We start from the raw sequence: 15,256 nt of genomic DNA on the forward strand, positions 1-15,256 counted from the left end.
AGTGATACTTCAAATTAAAATGTTTCTTTAATAGATATTGGTTAAAATGAACATGATTGCTTTTACTTGTTATTGCTGTCTGATTTACACACAGATTTGTAATATTAATATTATTTTCTGTAAGTAATATTAATAGAAGGATAGAGAAATAACCATTTGAGTCTTAGTTCTTGGAGTTGGTCAGAGTTTTTAAAATGATCTCTTTATACAAAACATAAATAGTACTTTTTATATGTATCTTTTCTTAGGACCCCAGGGAAATATTGGGAGGCACAGGAAGGTGGATTGGCTGGGCCAAGGCTTGGGAGAGTGGGGTGGTGGTGGTTTTCTTTTTATTTCATATACTTATATTGTTGAATTATTTTCCAGTGAACATGTACTACATTTGTAACAAAAAGAAGCAGAACTAATAGCCTAAAACTTTGTAAACCAAAGTTCAAACCCATTTATGGGATTTTGGCTGTTATTTTATGAAATAGACTTTTGCTTTTTTTAATCTTTGGTAATAATCTTTTTAAAGAGGTTAATGACCCTGAAATCATTTATGGAACATTGCAGGTGTAAAGTCAAAATATCTAGAATTATGTTTTACTCATATAGCAAAATTTTGTTGATAATATACTTCTAAAGTGTTTTATTGAAAGATTTAAAAAGCTATTTTTACAGTTATGAGATAGTCATTTCTAGAGTTATGTTGTAAATGATGTTTTAGGTAAAATAATTTTGTCATGTTAATTTATGTGCTATTTGTATCTTCTATCAACTTTTGAAATATTCCCCTAAAATTTATTACTGTAATAATTATTATATCACCTTTTAAAATCACAATACATTGTGAAGTTTTGTTTTCTTCTTGAGTGTTACAAATTCTGTTATACAACGTAGTCAAACTGAATTTGTATTTACAGGGTTTTGGTTTTTATTACTCATTTTTTTATGACAGAGAATGAGGAATGGTAATATAAGTATTACTGTAAAATAAAGAAATTTCAAGGATAATGTTTGTAGTACCTGTTATGGTATCTATTTAAGCTGTAAATTTCCATGTAAGAGAATTCAGTGGTTGGTTGGTTGTTGCAGTGCAGGACTGGAGGAAAATTTGTCAGGTTAGCTCTATGTATGCTGGCGAAGGTATACCCAAGTGACAATAACTCTGTTTTGGGGTAAATGGTACACAGGGTTGAAGACCATGGCAGTAGTCTGATGCCAGTTTTCAGGGAGAAAAGAGCAGTTCCAACAGCACAGCCCAGGAGGCAGGTCCTAGGTGATGTGGTTGGTTGTATGTAAGGAATTTATAACTCAGATATTTCCAATTAACAAATGGTTTATTCTGTATAACAAGAAGTTATGGTCAGACGAATGACCTTGAGGTATTTTAAGAACCTTAATTATCAAAGAAAAAGATTAAATTTTGATGTAGTCAGTAAACCTCATTCACCAGGACAAAGAACAATAATACGTTGTTTGAATTTTTTTTTATATCATTAAGGACTGGGAAAAGAAAAAGAATACCGTGGTTAACTCTTAAATCTTAATTTAACCAGAAATTTAAGGTAACTTTACATTTATGGAACATTTTGTTTATGTCATACAAAATGTGCTGGCAGTTGTTCTTAATATTGTTAACATGAATATTGTTTCACTAGCCTACATTCATTGAGAGCAAAGTACACATCTAATTTGCCAACCACTGTTCATAAGTATTTCTATCAGTACATAGGACATACATGCCTTGATGGATATTCTCTGAAAGAAAGAATGAAAGGATGCCTGAAATATATAAAATTGGTTAGGAAAAAGAAGAAAGGAAACTACTTATTTTAGAGTTAGCATATATTTTAATGAAAACTCCAGTTTCATATTTACTTGTTGGCGTTGATCATAAATGCAGTATGTTTTACCATTTGTTTTTCAGCTAATGAAATTTAGTGTGACAAAAATGTGATATCAAACTTCTGTATCCCTTGGTGGATTGTTAATCTTTTGGCTTCCTGTACTGAACAAGCTTTCAAACAAAATTTTATAGTGCACTGGATCTGCTCATTTATTTTCAAAGATATTGAAGTTTTAAATCTCACAAATGTTTAATGCCTTTTATTACTCACTTGTGTGAATTTCAGGGACAAAATATGTAATCAAATAATATAACATTGTTTCCATGTTTAGTTAAGTCTTATACATAAATATAATTTGGTTTGGCACTTTACAGATAGACAATAAGATAATTAAGAAATTGAAACAATTAAATAATTGAAACATGAAAATGAATTTCCTTCCTATACCTCATCCTGTTTTTTGTACAACTTTTTGATTTCTGCAACCTTCAATTTGGATAATTTTTTTTCTCTTTTCATTTGAGTGAAATTAAAAGGATGTGGGGTTCCTTTTAATCTCCCACACACTAAACTCACTGATTTATTTTCCATTAGCAATGTTTTATCTAATGAATGTTTTGGGGTCTAATTATCATGTGGTCTATCATCACTTCAACATTATAGAGGATTATATCACAGGGTTAAGTCACAAAGTGGGTTAATGATCAATGACTGTTATTTGACTTTCATAAGAATTGCAGTCAGCGGTAAGAAACTTATATCACCCATCTCTGGGGTAAAGTTCATTGAAGAATAAATTAAACTTTTTAATGCATTTATTATCAAATAATTATATCCACCTATATTTGTTCTAAACACTGATATGTTTGGTGACCTATATGGAGATTATGTGACAGAGCCCAGTAGAAAAACGATTTTTAAAGAATGAAGTAGAAAAGTGGGTCCGTGATATGATGACTTATTACGTCTGTGTGTCTTCTCAGCTCTGACACAAACTTAGGATATGCAGTCTTTTGGTTCATTATACATAAGGATCCAAAGTAAAGAATTTTCTTTCCTTACTTACATCTTCACCTACCCATAAATGGTGTTAAAGTGATGCTTTCTTGGATTCTACCTGTCTGAGAACAATTCCTTGCTTTTTGGTCATGTTGGCCTGCTCACTTTTTATGCCATATTATGTTGCTCATCTGTATCCTTGCTGAATTTTATTATTTTCATGGCTTTTATCCCTGGTCACTGAAGTTTTTAAAGGAGCATTGACTGCTTACAGCTGTGCTTCCTGCAGCACAAAATTCAAAACCGGTGACCAAATTGTTTTTCTAGGATTGAAGTTCTAAATAGGCAGTCAGAATTTCACATTGACTGTTATAGGAAATGTTCAAGTAAATTTTTCTTCTTAAACTAATACCTTCTTTTTTACAAAACATATTTTTTAAAGGAGAGGCATAAATAGAAATAATTTCCTTTCACATGTTTTTTTCCTCTCAAGAATGAAATATTTTGAAACACTAACCAATGCAGCATTCACAGATGGAGTAACATACTAAGAGGGTATCTGAAAGGTTATCTAAGATGTCAGCACTTGAATCAAGGCTCCATAAGGCTGGCATTTTTGTCTAATGGTTGTATCCCTCGTGCCTAGAATAGTGCCTGGCACATAGTAAATGCTAATTAAGCATTTTTGGACTAAATGAATTGAATCAATAAATTCTATTAAATATTTTCAGACAGGCATCTTTTCATTGTAATGAAATTTAGAATACTTTTTACTAGATGTTTTATCAGTAGACATACTTTATTATTTTTTTAATATATTTATTTTATATTGGAGTATAGTTGATTTACAATGTTGTGTTAGTTTCAGGTGTACTGCAAAGTGATTCAGTTATACATATACATATATCCATTCTTTTTCAGATTCTTTTCCCATATAGGTTATTACAGAATATTGAGTTCCCTGTGCCATACAGTAGGGCCTTGTTGGTTAGCTATTTTATATATAGTAGTGTGTATATGTTAATCCCAAACTCCCAATTTATTCCCCCCATCCCACCTTTCCCCTTTGGTAACAATAAATTTGTTTTTGAAGTCTGTGAGTCTCTTTCTATTTTGTAAAGAAGTTCATTTGTATCATTTATTTTTTTGCATGTTTTCTTATAAGTTTTTCTATAGTTGCATTAAAGATAGTTTCTACAGATTATTTCCTATTTCTCTGAGAAATAATTTCTCTCTCTAGGTACTTATAACTCTTCAAAATTATCCAAACACAGAATATGAAATTATTCCTCAGATAAGATGCATTTGCCTTCTTACTTTTATGTTTTTTCAGAAGAGCTAATAGGGTATTTGAAAGGTCAATAGATTTGATAGTGGTGATCATCTTAAATATGCATATGCTTCAGAGAGAGAAAAAAATATGTTGAAGTATTTTAGAAGCTGTAAAATTACACAAGCATATTTTTATTCTTACCTTTTTTCAAAGGCTGTGTTGAGAGGTCATTTATTTTCAGTATTAGAATTTATCAAAAACTGATCAGGAAAAATATATGGATGCATTCCTGGACTCTCTTCCTTATTGCCTGTCATGGGGCTTCCAGACCCTTGATAGCACATGGACCAACGTTATGAAAAGCTGTTATATTTTTAGGGATTCTTTAATCAAGATTTTATTGTTTCTATATTATTTCATACCAGTGTGCTTTTTAATATTATGGAAGTAAATAATTTAGCTAATGTCCCATATCTCTGCTTCACCTCAAACCAGAACAACCAGAGAGATATAAGTATGACCCCAGTTTTACCACTTACCTACTTCATGACCCTAGACCATTACTTGATCTCTCTGAGCCTCACTTTTATCATTTGTAAAATGAGAATATCTATCTTTCAGTGTTGTAAGGAATAAAATAGATAAATGTAACCTTTAAGTAAAAAAGTATAGAACCGTATGAGTCTTTCATCATTGTGGTATCCTCAATTGATACAGGAAACCACCCAACCATACGTACCTTCCAAATAAATATTAGATTAAATCTTGTAATTTTAAAAGCAAATAAACAGACACATTGCAGCCTTTGAATGTAAGAAAGGGAATCCCCAGGTGCCATGTGTGAAGAGGTATCTGAAAACCGAAGTGGTTAATGGAAACTAAAGAACTATAAGTTCATGGAATATCTGAACTAGATACACATCTAAGTGACTGTGGTTGTAATACCTGAGTGGAGTGGCCTGTTGAGACTGCAGGCCTCTTAAGGAATTTCTTTATCTCTAAAGATAAAGAAAGTAACCTGGAAGTGATCCTGTAAATAAAATCTTTAAAAAAACAGACAAAAAAATTACTCTGGCTTGGAGTTGTAGAATCAGAGTAGTCACTAAGGGTTATGAGTAAATTAAAATTCCTAACAAATCAGAATCCTGTCTGTGTTATATAAGTGTGAGGGTGGGGGGTTTAAATTTGAGTTGTCTTAAATTTGCCACAAGTGTAAAAACCAAGTGAAGAAATTAACTTTCAAAACTGGTCCAGAACTGGTGAAACCTGTAGGGACTACAAGAAAGGCCAACCAGCAACCTTCATTTAAAGCCTTAAATGAAGGGCTTCCCTGGTGGCACAGTGGTTAAGAATCCGCCTGCCAATGCAGGGGACACGGGTTCGATCCCTGGTGCGGGAAGATCCCACATACCGCGGAGCAACTAAACCCATGCGCCACAACTACTGAGCCTGTGCTCTAGAGCTCATGAGCCACAGCTACTGAGCCCACGTGCCACAACTACTGAAGCCCGCGCGCCTAGAGCCTGTGCTCCACAACAAGAGAAGCCACTGCAATGAGAAGGCCACACACCACAACGAAGAGTAACCCCCACTCACCACAACCAGAGAACAGCCCGCGTGCAGTGAAGACCCAATGCAGCCAAAAATAAAATAAATAAAATAAATTTATTAAAAAAAATAAATAAGTAAAGTCTTAAATGAAGACTTTCTGCTGTCCAGAGCACTTGATACTCTGGCTAGAGGAGAGTCATGTTCACACCTCACAAAGCAGGAAAGGAAAAAAGGCAGAGCAAGAATGTGTCAGCAGCTAGAAGAAATGGCATTCATACCCTAGGAACCACGCAAAGAGAGTGATCTGAATGAGATCTTAAATATATTTAAATCCTTCAAATATTGAAAAGAAGGGTGTGGCAAGAACAAGATATTATGAAAAAGAAACAGAGGATATCTAAAATTGAACATGTAATCATTGAAGTAAAAATCTCTACGGATGAGTAAAACATCAGCTTTAAACGTACCTAGATGAGAGAATTGGAAGCCAGATATATAATATAACGCAAGCCGTAGAGGAGACAATAAATATTAATTCCCTTCCCTTTCCTTCCTCATCGACTCCCTTCATCTACCATTTTTATTGTTGGCACATAATGAGATGAGAAGAATGAACTCCATTTTTACTTTAATTTGACTCTGCCCATGTGAGTGAGAAATAGACTATAGACTATTTAATCTCTTTAATAATTGAGGCAAGGAAGAAAGATGTTTTAAAATATTGAGCTTATTAATCATTATAGGAAATAATTGCTATGACCTAGGAGCAGGTACACAAGACGGTTGTTTCTGTGGTAACTTATAATCCCTGTATTTGATCTGAGGACAGAGAAAGAACACAAGGAGTCTAATGCTTTCCAATGAGATTTGAGACTAAATTAATGTCTCAAAAATTGCTAGTTCAGTTAAAAGGTATAATTTGACTTAAAAATGTGTGGTGCAGACATTGATTTTACTTTTTGTTTAAATTTCTGTTACATAAGTAATAAATTAGTAGCAACAGGTAAATATGTTTATTCTTAGGTTTAGAATTTATTTTCAAGTAAATAAGGCTTTTATTATTGTTTCTCATAGTTTGTGAATCAGAGATTTCCCAAGAAGCTGATGACATGGCAATGGAAAAAGAGAAATATGTTGATGAACTGAGAAAAGCACTGGTGTCAGGAGCAGGACCAACTGACACATACAAGTTTAATTTTTCGAAAGAGTCTTGTCACTTCTCCTTTGAGAAAAACTTGAAAGATGTTTCAGTAAGTAAAACTTTCCATAATGTTATAATTGGTAAAATGTTAGAGAATACTTATTGAGAAATTATTTAAGTAACTAGCATATTATTCCCAGAATAGCTCAGAGACAAAAGTTTAAAAAGTACTTGGTTTCCAAGTTGGAAAAATGCTTCAAAGTTATAGTCATTAAATGCTTTATGTTAATGAATTGTGAAAAAAACTATTGGAAAATATATTTCATTTTTAATGCTTTAAGACTAAGTATTATTGAGGTAATTACACAAATGAGCAGTATGAAAAATGGCGTCAGAAGTTTTAGACCATGAGACAAGGCTTACTGAAATGAGTTTGGGGAAATACTGATTTTTGAGAAAGAAAATAATATATTTTTCTTTGAATATTTAATAATTATAACCTATTTTCTTCTTTATTAGCATGTATTTGCAATTACAAAATTATATAGATAAGTGTAGTGAGACATTTGATTAGAAATTAAGGTATTTTATTTATATTATCAAACTTAGAAGTATTAAAATAGAAAGAACTTTCAACCCAAGCTTTCTTAAATTTAGAGACAGTTATTGAACAGTTTGTGCCGGAACTAGATTGAGTTTAAAAAACTCTTTTAAAAAAAAATCTTTAATTCAGAATGATTAAAGGGATTTCACCAATTAGAGAAACATTTGAAGCAACAGATGGAATCATTAAGTTGAAATATATATTATCCTGTATAGAATAATACAGAGAGCCTGGCTTCAGTAATTGTTTCTGAAAAATTTAGAATTATTCTGAATTGTTTAGAAGATACATACTTATAGTACTTAGCTGCCAATTTATGTAAGTTTCAATAAGCTGAGGTTCTTAAGATGATAATTTAAATTAGGGTAAGGTTTGAACTGACTACTGAAATTTTGTTATTTATCGCAAAGTACTCTTTCCTGTGGCTCAAGTACAATCAAATGATGTTATATACTATGGAACTGCTGACTGTTTCTTCTAATATTTTGAAGCAGATCATTGTCAAATTGGTTATAATGCCATTTCCCACTCAACAAGCATATGTATGTAATGACTAACATTATTTCATGCCTCCAGTTTCTGGTTTTCATATGTGTTGTGTTACACTGGTGCATAACAAATTAAGAGTGTGAGAGTACTTTTGGGTACCTGAAAGGCTTTTGGTATCTTTGATATGGTGAAAAGGAGGGTTTGGATGGAGTACTTGCCATGCTTAGCGATACATCGGATCTTGCTGCCTTTGTGAAGAAAGTCCTCATGACTTCAGTTGTTTACAGTTGGCTTGGCATGTATCAGACTCAAAAACCGTGACAATAATCCTGAAAGATAGCTTGCTTACTACCCTGATATTAATCAACTTTATCAGAGCCAAAGGCTTGAACCACTAGCTTTTCAACAGGTTTTCTCAAAAAAATAGAAACAGATTAAGAGATTCCTAGTAAGGCAGATGAGTGTTGGTTCCCTAACAAATATGCCCTAAAGCACTACAATGCAGTTTAGATTCCTGCCTCACTATTTATTCATTTATTAATTTGCCTATGAGAAAAAGAAAGGCTACTTTCAGAATGGTTTGATGAGGAGGAGTTCATGACTTGGCTTACTTGAGAGATATTTTTGGATGTTTGAATGAGATAAAACTTTCAGTATGAGGTGCTACAGTCAGCCTTACGGATGCAGATGAAAATCACAAGTTTATTTGGCCAAATTTCCGTGGGAATCTTCTAGTGCTGTAGGATGTGCTTCTGCAAATTGAATTTCAGAGTGACAGTATCTTTTAAATTCATCTGCTGGCAAAAATATGCAGACAATTGGAAACATGGCAGAATACTTTTTAAGGCTAATTTTGCTTTGGATGACCTAAAACTTTAAAAGCAGTTTGTAATCCATTCCTTGATGACACAGATGTCTGATTGTTGCCAAAAATGACCTCCTACACTTAGAAGAAAAGAATGAACATAGATTCGCCTCAAAAGGTTATAGTGAATTCTGTTCTGTTGTTGACATAAGGTTACTCTCCCATGACAAAGAATATTCCATGAGTTCTAAGTACATTAGCTACCAGTTTCATACCTCTTAGAGCCAGGGTTTTTGGGCATTTGTTGTCATCAATTCAAGAGGTTTTATGTGTCTAATTCTGTGTTGAGGATCACTGCATAATTTGAACATTTTGAGTATTCAAGTCATATGACTTATTTGAAATTTACATTTCTATCAAATTTTCTCCTTTTTTCCTATTTTTTTTTTTTTTTTTTGGCGGTACGCGGGCCTCTCACTGTTGTGGTCTCTCCCGTCGCGGAGCACAGGCTCCGCACGCACAGGCTCAGCGGCCATGGATCATGGGCCCAGCCGCTCCGCGGCATGTGGGATCCTCCCGGACCGGGACACGAACCCGCGTCCCCTGCATCGTCAGGCGGACTCTCAACCACTGCGCCACCAGGGAAGCCCTTTTCCTATTTTTAAAAAGGAAATAACTACTAATTTTTATATTCAAGAAGACCTGTATTTTTTGAAATATTACCTTGTGTTTTAATTGTCCATTTCCAAAGCAATGAAATATTTAATATGTATAATGTGTATGTTGATGTTTATATACATTTTTTTTGAGGGATGGATCCATAATTTTCATGAGATTGCTTTTGAGCTCATAATACTCAAAATTTCATTTTTGCTCTCATTGGCTTTTCCTTACAGATAACATAGACTTCTAATTTTAGCTTAATTCTCATTGGGATAAATGTTGAATGGCCAGTTGGACGCTAACTCTTTTTCTCCGTACAGTACAAACCTCTGGGACCCTTCCTGCTCCATCACCAGGACACTTCAGTTGGCAGTAGATTGTTCTGGATAACAGCATACTCTAGTACAAGCATTTAGAACTCATTATCTCTTCACTATAAGTACTGTTGCCTACTCAAGAGATTATCACGTACTTTGTGTCACTCTTTTTGCTCTGCCTTTTACAGTTCATATGGATTTTGCAGTATATACTTTGTCATGCAAATAATACGTCTTAATTAAAAATATCTTCCTCTTCTTCTCTCATAATTTGCTCTGTTCCTTCAGAAAACATTTTCATTCATGAGCCATGTAAAAAAGACCTAATTTTTTTTTGATAAGAGTAACCCTGGGGGGAGACAAAATACCTGTATGCAGAAAACTATAAGACACTGATGAAAGAAATTAAAGATGATACCAACAGATGGAGAGATATACCATGTTCTTGGATTGGAAGAATCAATATTGTGAAAATGACTGTGCTACCCAAAGCAATCTACAGATTCAATGCAATCCCTATCAAATTACTAATGGCATTTTTTACAGAACTAGAACAAAAAATCTTAAAATTCGTATGGAGACACAAAAGACCCCGAATAGCCAAAGCAGTCTTGAGGGAAAAACATGGTGCTGGAGGAATCAGACTTCCTGACTTCAGACTATACTACAAAGCTACAGTAATCAAGACAATATGGTACTGGTACAAAAACAGAAACATAGATCAATGGAACAAGATAGAAAGCCCAGAGATAAACCCACGCACCTATGGTCAACTAATCTATGACAAAGGAGGCAAAGATATACAATGGAGAAAAGACAGTCTCTTCAATAAGTGGTGCTGAGAAAACTGGACAGCTACATGTAAAAGAATGAAATTAGAACACCCCTAACACCATACACAAAAATAAACTCAAAATGGATTTGAGACCTAAATGTTAAGACCAGACACTAAAACTCTTAGAGGAAAAGATAGGAAGAACACTCTTTGACATAAATCACAGCAAGATCTTTTTTGACCCACCTCCTAGAGTAATGGAAATAAAAACAAAAATAAACAAATGGGACCTTATGAAACTTAAAAGCTTTTGCACAGCAAAGGAAACCATAAACAAGATGAAAAGGCAACCCTCAGAATGGGAGAAAATATTTGCAAACGAATCAACGGACAAAGGATTAATCTCCAAAATATATAAACAGCTCATGCAGCTCAATATTAAAGAAACAAACAACCCAATCCAAAAATGGGCAGAAGACCTAAATAGATATTTCTCCAAAGAAGACATACAGATCGCCAAGAAGCACATGAAAAACTTCTCAACATCACTAATTATTAGAGAAATGCGAATCAAAACTACAATGAGGGGCTTCCCTGGTGGCGCAGTGGTTGAGAGTCCGCCTGCCGTTGCAGGGGACACGGGTTCGTGCCATGGTCCAGGAGGATCCCACAATACCGTGGAGTGGCTAGGCCTGTGAGCCATGGCCACTGAGCCTGCGCGTCCGGAGCCTGTGCTCCGCAACAGGAGAGGCCACAACAGTGAGAGGCCCGCGTACTGCAAAAACAAACAAACAAACAAACAAAACTACAGTGAGGTATCACCTCACACCAGTTAGAATGGGCATGATCAGAAATCTACAGACAACAAATGCTGGAGAGGGCGTGGAGAAAAGGGAACCCTCTTGCACTCTTGGTGGGAATGTAAATTGATACAGCCACTATGGAGAACAGTATGGAGGTTCCTTAAAAAACTAAAAATAGAATTACCATCTGACCCAGCAATCCCACTACTGGGCATATACCCAGAGAAAACCATAATTCAAAAAGACACATGCACCCCAATGTTCATTGCAGCACTATTTACAATAGCCAGGTCATGGAAGCAACCTAAATGCCCATTGACAGATGAATGGATAAAGAAGATGTGGTACATATATACAATGGAATATTACTCAGCCATAAAAAGGAATGAAATTGAGTCATTTGTTGAGACGTGGATGGATCTAGAGACTGTCATACAGAGTGAAGTAAGTCAAAGAGAGAAAAACGAATATCGTATATTAACACATGTATGTGGAACTAGAAAAATGGTACAGATGAACCGGGTTGCAGGGCAGAATTTGAGACACAGATGTAGAGAACAAACGTATGGACACCAAGGGGGGTAAGCCACGGGTCGAGTGGTGGTGGTGGTGTGCTGAATTGGGCGATTGGGATTGACATGTATACAGTGATGTGTATAAAATTGATGATTAATAAGAACCTGCTGTATAAAAAAATAAAGAAAATAAAATTAAAAAATTAAAAAAAAAGAGTAACCATGGGTTCATAGTTTAGCTTGCTCATACATCTGTTTTCTCATCTATAAAGTTTTGAAGTGATTTCTTGGATTCATTCCAGGTCATCTAACATACTGCAGTTTTATGTTTCTAAAAATAGTCCTAATGAAGGAAAGCCATGAGGTTTGAAAGAAAATTAAACATGATAAGCACACGTACACACCCTCCCCCACACACTAGAAGCATACATGAAAATTGGCTTTAGGTTTCTATTAGAATTAAAATAAAGTCTTTTTGCATTTTCTTTCCCTTCCTCTCTCCTGCCCCCACCAGCAGATATTGGCTTCGGATACAGTTAGCCTGAAAATTTGACGACTTAAAAAGCATGGAAGTTTGCTTTTCTCTGATGTAATGATCCAAATAGGCAGGCCTGGGTTAATACAATGGTTTTATGATGCAGGGGCCCAGGGAGTTTTTATCTCATTGTTACTCTTATGCTCACCTTTCAGGCAACAAGACTGAGTTAAAGAGAAAATAAAGCACACATGCATTTTCTTTGACCATCACTGTAAAATTGCAAGCATTACTTTTGCTTGCATCCCATTGTCCAGAACTGTCACATGCCTTCACCTAGCTGCAAGGGAATCTGTGAAGTGTGATCTTCAGCTGTGTCCTATGCCCAGAAATTTTCATTACTGTGTAAAAAGGGGAAGGTGGATATTGAGGGACAAGGAGCAATCTCTGCCTGTTACATTTTAGGAGAGATTGAAGTGTCATTCAATCATTTAGAAGGGTTCACTTTTACTGTTACAAGGATCTTTCTCTAGAATTTTCATTATAAATAATTGTTTCAGTTGTTTAAAAAATGTTACAACATATAGTAAGGTATAGGTTAGTTTGTATCTTACTATATGTCATAACTTTTTTTAAGTGGAAGTTAAAAAAGTTCAAACAACCTCTCTATATTTATTTAACTTACATTTCTCAGATATATAAAAATGAAGTAAAATAAGTTAGCCCAAAGCATTCAAAGTTGTTTTTAAAAACAGCAGTCTAAAATCCTATATTATTGCCATGTGTCCCTGTGGTTTGGGGGACTTTGAAATCAAATGGGTATTTCCAGATGCAATATCAGAATTGGAGCATTTGTTATGGTACTCTGCCAAAGAGTTTGTCAAAAATAGTAATGATTTTCAGGTTTGTGGGAGTATGGGTTGCAAATGTGTTGCTTGAATGCCTCAAAAAGAAATTGCAGTATTCTTTATTTCTATGATAAAAATATTTGTATACGTCTGCCATTTTTGTATTAAACGCTTTATAATTCCTGACCTTTTGGAATGTGGGAACTAAATCAGTAATGTAAGTGAGGCAGAAGTCCTGCTCAAAGTATATGTTTTGTAGTTAAGCCATGGAAAAGACTTCAGAATTATTGCTTTAAAAAATTAATTTTTAGTTACACAGTTTTGTATTTGAGAACTCATTTTCCTTTTCTTTTTTCATATTGCTCTGCTTTGATTTAAAGTGTTTTCTTCTTTTATAAGAAACACCTTAGTCATTATATTTTAATTTTTTCAGTTATTCCAGGATTTTTCAGAAAATAAACAACTTAGAGCAAAAACAGAAGTAGGAAGTAGCATGTAAAAACTATGCTCTAAGAGAACTTTTGAGTATTAATATTTGCTTATTATTTTTCAGTTAATCTCCTTTTCAGTTAACATGTACTCTCACTTCATCATGTGGTGTTGGCATCATCACTCTCTGTATGTGAGGAAACAGTTGCTAAAAGCATAAGCAAGTTCCTAAGGAAAGCACAGGTAGTAAGTCAGGTAGGGTAGAATCCAGGTCTCTGTCAAAATCAAGTAAAATTTTTCTTGTTGTTTAGGTGTAGTGTACATACAATAGAATGTACCTATGTAAAATTCAGTTTTCATTACTCTAGACAGTTCCTTTGTGCCTCTTTGAGGTCAATCCCCAGTTAGCCCCTTTCTTCCTCACTCTGCTTACTCTCCAGGTTCCAGGCAGCCACTAAACTTTTAAATTTATTTGGACTTATACTGAGGCTCCAAATATGGTCTCTCTTGCTCAGTGGTCTTTGAACACTTGAAAGAAATGTTTATTCTGCTGTTGTTTGGTGGATTGTTCTATAAATGTCAGATCAAGTTGGTTGAGCTTGTTGTTTAAGTTTTCTATATTTTTGCTTATTTTCTATCTACTTGTTGCACCAGTGACAGAGAATGTATTCAAATCTGTAACTGTAATTATGGATTGGTTTATTCTCCTTGAAGCATAATCAGGTCTTGCTTCATGTATTTTTGAATCTTTTTTATAAAGTGCAAAACATTAAGGTTTGTCTTGTCCTCGTGATGATTTGATCCCTTTATCATTATGAAATGACCCTCTAACACTTAAAATTCTTTGATCTAAAATCCACTTCCAGCTTTCTTTTGATAGGAGTTAGCATGACACATCTTTTTCCATCGTTCTGCTTTTGACTATTTTTGTCTTTATTTAAATTGGGTTTCTTTTAAGAAATATATAGTTGGATTTTGCTTTTTTAATCCAATCTGGCAATCTGTGTCTTTTAATTGGGGTGTTTAGGGCATTTACAGTTTATGTAATTATTGATGATGGTTTTAAAATCTGCTGTCTCTTTCTGTTTCACCTTATTTCCTTGTTTCTCTTATTGTGTCTTTTTTTGGCCTACTTTAGTATTTTTTTATGATACTATTTAATCTTTTTGGTTGGCTTATAACTCATTTTTACGCTATTTTAATGCTTGCTTTAGAGTTTATAGCATGTATCTTTACCTTATCACAGTCTACCTTGAAGTGAAATACTGCTTTACAGATAGTTTAAAACTCTTATAGCAATATACATTATATATACACACACACATTATACATCCATTTTTTCTCTCCTAGCCTTTATGTTATTTTGGTCATAGATTTTACTTCTATTGATATGTATGTTATAAACTCTACAATATATTGTAATAATTTTTGTTTTTAACAGCCAATTAACTTTTAAAATCTATTTTGAAATAATTTTAGACTCACAAAAAGTTTCAAAAATAAGACATAGAGTTCAGGATACCCTGCACCTGGGTTCCCCAATGATAACAATATATAACCATAGTACATTATTAAGAGCAGGAAATTGACATTGGCACAATATTATAAACTACAAACCTTATACAGATTTTGCTACTTTTTACAAGTAATCTGTTTTTTTGTTGTTATGCTTTTTTGTTTCGTTTTTGTGTGTTTATACTTATATGAATTTTATTACATGTATGGATTCATATA

The 15,256-nt window shown here is 34.0% G+C and overlaps 1 protein-coding gene across 4 annotated transcripts in view; it reads left to right on the forward strand.

The window, feature by feature from the left end:
* The window catches only part of XRCC4 (X-ray repair cross complementing 4), a 268,609-nt gene that overhangs the window by 27,354 nt on the left and 225,999 nt on the right, over nucleotides 1-15,256 (forward strand). For all 4 annotated transcript variants that reach the window (XM_029217657.1, XM_029217656.1, XM_029217658.1 and 1 more), the window contains exon 3: nucleotides 6,733-6,908. In XM_029217657.1, the coding sequence (XP_029073490.1) occupies nucleotides 6,733-6,908 (176 nt within the window). The remainder of the gene's footprint in view (nucleotides 1-6,732; nucleotides 6,909-15,256) is intronic.

This window comes from Monodon monoceros, unplaced genomic scaffold, assembly GCF_005190385.1.
Source record: "Monodon monoceros isolate NGI ecotype Baffin Bay Population unplaced genomic scaffold, NGI_Narwhal_1 Super_Scaffold_12, whole genome shotgun sequence".
Taxonomy (NCBI): domain Eukaryota; kingdom Metazoa; phylum Chordata; class Mammalia; order Artiodactyla; family Monodontidae; genus Monodon; species Monodon monoceros.